Source organism: Plectropomus leopardus, unplaced genomic scaffold (genome assembly GCF_008729295.1).
Source record: "Plectropomus leopardus isolate mb unplaced genomic scaffold, YSFRI_Pleo_2.0 unplaced_scaffold28090, whole genome shotgun sequence".
Lineage (NCBI taxonomy): Eukaryota > Metazoa > Chordata > Actinopteri > Perciformes > Serranidae > Plectropomus > Plectropomus leopardus.
In genome coordinates, this window is record NW_024630591.1 from 1 (window position 1) to 3,309 (window position 3,309).

The following is a 3,309-nucleotide window of genomic DNA, read 5'->3' on the forward strand; positions in this document are numbered from 1 at the left end:
CACCAGCTATATAACCTCCCTGTTGTTCCTGATGGCACAACACAGCACCATACTGAAGATCATTCCTATGATCTGAAAACAGAGACATTTTAGGGACACATTAAAACATTAAGGGAGCCTCAACCCAAAGAAGCACAACCCGAACGGTTAGAAAGTCTTGCACACTGGAATCATGATTTTGGGTTTGCAACGTTTAACCTTCTGAAACTTGAGTAAATTAGCTGTATTTATTTCAAAACCATGGGGAGAAAGCACTTAGCAACTCGGCAAGAAATTGGCTAAAAAATAGCAAGAAATCAGTCAAAAGATACTAGAAAACCTGCAAACAAGCAAAAAAAAAAAAACTTAAATTAATAAGCGAAAACAAACAGAAGAAAATGACTTTAAGAGGTTAATATGTATTATATATATATTTTTTTTATTTGTGTGTGTGTGTGTGTAACATAATTTTAAAAACATAATTATAAGAATTAATATGTAATAATTGCCCCCAACTAACTTTCAGGTCATTTTCTTATTACTTAACTATTTTTTAAGCAATTTACACAACATTTCTTGCCAAGTCCCTCATTGCCTTTCTCCCATTTTTATTTTTTTTTATTTTTTAGAAGTTTAAATGCTTGTGAAAGATGTCTAGATGCAAAACTGATCAATCAATCCAGATGTTTAAGGGTTAAAGTGTAAATTCTCACCATTACTCCAGCGATCCCAATCCCAATGTATCCAATAATATACAGCTTTTCATTGAAGAAGGCTGTTATTGCAGTGAGACAGTCCTAAAAACAATAAAACATTAATATAATGAATAACAGCTGTTGCACTCAGTCTTTATGTGAGTGATCTCATATATCTCACACACCACTGATCCAACACTAATTTACTGCATATAGTTTGACCTTAAATCAGTGCTGTACTGCCACCATGTGGGCATAAAGTGTTACTGCAGGTGCGATGGGATGGTTTACCTGGGTGTTCTCCTCAGCCTCTGCACAAAGCGCCGTAGTTGTTTCTGATGTGGAGCCTCCGCAGCAGTTCAGCTGGAAGTGTGAGAAGAAGAAAATTATAGAATTGTGACATTTTTGGTGTTTATAGTGACAACCATGTGAAAAGGGAGAGGTTTTACTCACAGTTTTGTGGTACATGAATGCGATTGCGGTCCCATTGGGATTGGAGACATCAGCGATGGAGCTGCTGTAAAACTTTTGGACTTCCTCAACAATCTATGAATGAGAAAAGATGATTCAAAATTTACATTACATTGCGTACACACGACAGTCTAATTTAAAAAGTTAAAGGTGCTGTTGATAACATTGGTCACTAGATGTCACACTTTCTCCTTTCGCCCTCTATTGCATTAACGTCGCCACATTGCTGTTGCTTAACCCTTTGAAACCTGAGCATACTGACTTGATGTCTTTCAAAAACATAAGAAGAAGAAAATACCTGAAAAATATCAACAGAAAGGAAAGCCGTAAACAAAAATAAACAAAGAAATGACCTGAAAAAAACTGCTTGAAATATAGAATTGTGATCGTTGTTATTTGTTATTAATTTCTGGACATTTTTCCCCGTTTTTTTTTCTAAATATGATTTTCTAAATCTACTTTTTTTTCAACTTGACATTTATTGCTAAATTCATCACTGAAGAAAACGATTTGGTCAGGGTCCAAAATACTTTGGAAAAGAGTCTGAATGCAGAAAAGTGATGTTGATCCAGATTTCAGACGGTTAAAGCACAAGTGGCTGCGAGTTTGTTGCACAGCCTGCATATTTGATAGTTTAGTGGACAGGCTCAGTTGTGTCAAGAGGTGAATATTTCATGGTAGAGTAGTGAGTTAAATTTGTAACATGCAGTCAGTTTGGCGGGTGGATTTTAAAATATATATTAATCTACATATTAATCACTCAATACGTCACCAGTGTTTTTAGCTGGTGAGTGAAGCAAATCTTGCAAATAAAAACAGCATTTGGCTGCTGCTTATTTCAGCCCTGTGAATACATACATACATAAACTATAGATTAAGGTTACTTTGTACAGTGTTGTTTCAAGAATGATGTGATGAAATCTAACATTGTGGTAATCTTTCTTAAAATTCTCTGTTAAATTATGTATAACATATATTTAAAATATTTATTAATATGTAGTTCTCTGACTAATTTCTTGCAATTTGCATAGCATTTCTTGCCAAGTTACTAACTGATTTTTTTCCCATGTTTTTAAATGACATCAAACCAATTTCCTCAGGGTTCAAAGGTTAAAATATTTGTGAAAAAAGTCTAAATGCAGCACAAGAAAAGTTATGTCGATCCAGGTTTCAAAAGGTTAATTAACATAATTTCTGTTTTTTGGAAAAGCAATACTTATACTATTTCTATACTTCTACTACTATAATACTATTCCGCACCGTTCTAAAAGCTCTGTGGCTGTATAACTTTTTTTAATTATTCGTCTGTGTAAAAATGTTATAACTTTGCGTGTTGTACCTGTTCCTTGTTTATGAATCCAAACACACCAGCAGCGATCTCAGCTCCAAAGATTATCAGAAGGCAAGCAAAGAACTGCAGAACAAAAAAAGAGGCTTATTAACCATCTTCTGTTGACGGCTATGTTTCATACAAAAACATCAAAAACAACATCATTTTCTTAATGTCGATCTTGACCTCAACAAAAGAGATTTTTGTCAGTTTCTTAATTTTCTTGAAAGTTTCCTGGAAAGAGGTGTGTCGTTAGGTACTGTTTTCTTTATAGGGAATTTAAAGTCAATATTCATCCTTTATTCTCTTTATTATTAGAAACTTTACACCAAATATTTATAATTGTATGCTTGTCTACAGACAAATTTCACATTGTATTAACCTCCTCTGCACTGATTAAAAGACTCTTGGGTGCCCTTGCAATTAAATGAAATTAATTAATAACAATAAAATCCAATTAGACTCTTAATTCCCCTATAATAAGTACCAAATTGCACATAGGTCTTTCCAGGGAAATTAATTGAAATTACTAGATATTATTTAGAAATTAGAAATAATGTTTTCATCAGAAATGCAGAAGGATTAACCCTTTCCACAGCAAACATCTCGACATGTCGTAAGAAAAGCACAGGTGTATTTACTGACATTAGTGATGGCTGCATTCCATTTAGGGGAAGCCCCTTTACTGGGACACTTGATGTCATTAATATTATCAATTGTTTGCTGTGAAAAGGGTTCAACGTGTCACTGTGTATGTTAGATAAGGTAAGATGTAATTTAATTGACTTTTTAGAAGGGAAATTTGGGTGTTTCAACAGCTCAAAGACCAAAATA

General features: G+C 33.8%; 1 protein-coding gene across 1 annotated transcript; it reads right to left on the reverse strand.

Moving 5' to 3' along the window:
• Positions 1–6: 6 nt before the first annotated feature.
• Positions 7–2,559, reverse strand: LOC121937988 (tetraspanin-2-like; the record flags this gene model as incomplete). The annotated part of the gene is made up of 5 exons (XM_042481279.1): positions 7–72; positions 693–776; positions 966–1,037; positions 1,128–1,220; positions 2,485–2,559. Coding segments are annotated over 5 exons (390 nt in total), but the record flags the coding sequence as incomplete, so codon positions are not given.
• Positions 2,560–3,309: the final 750 nt, after the last annotated feature.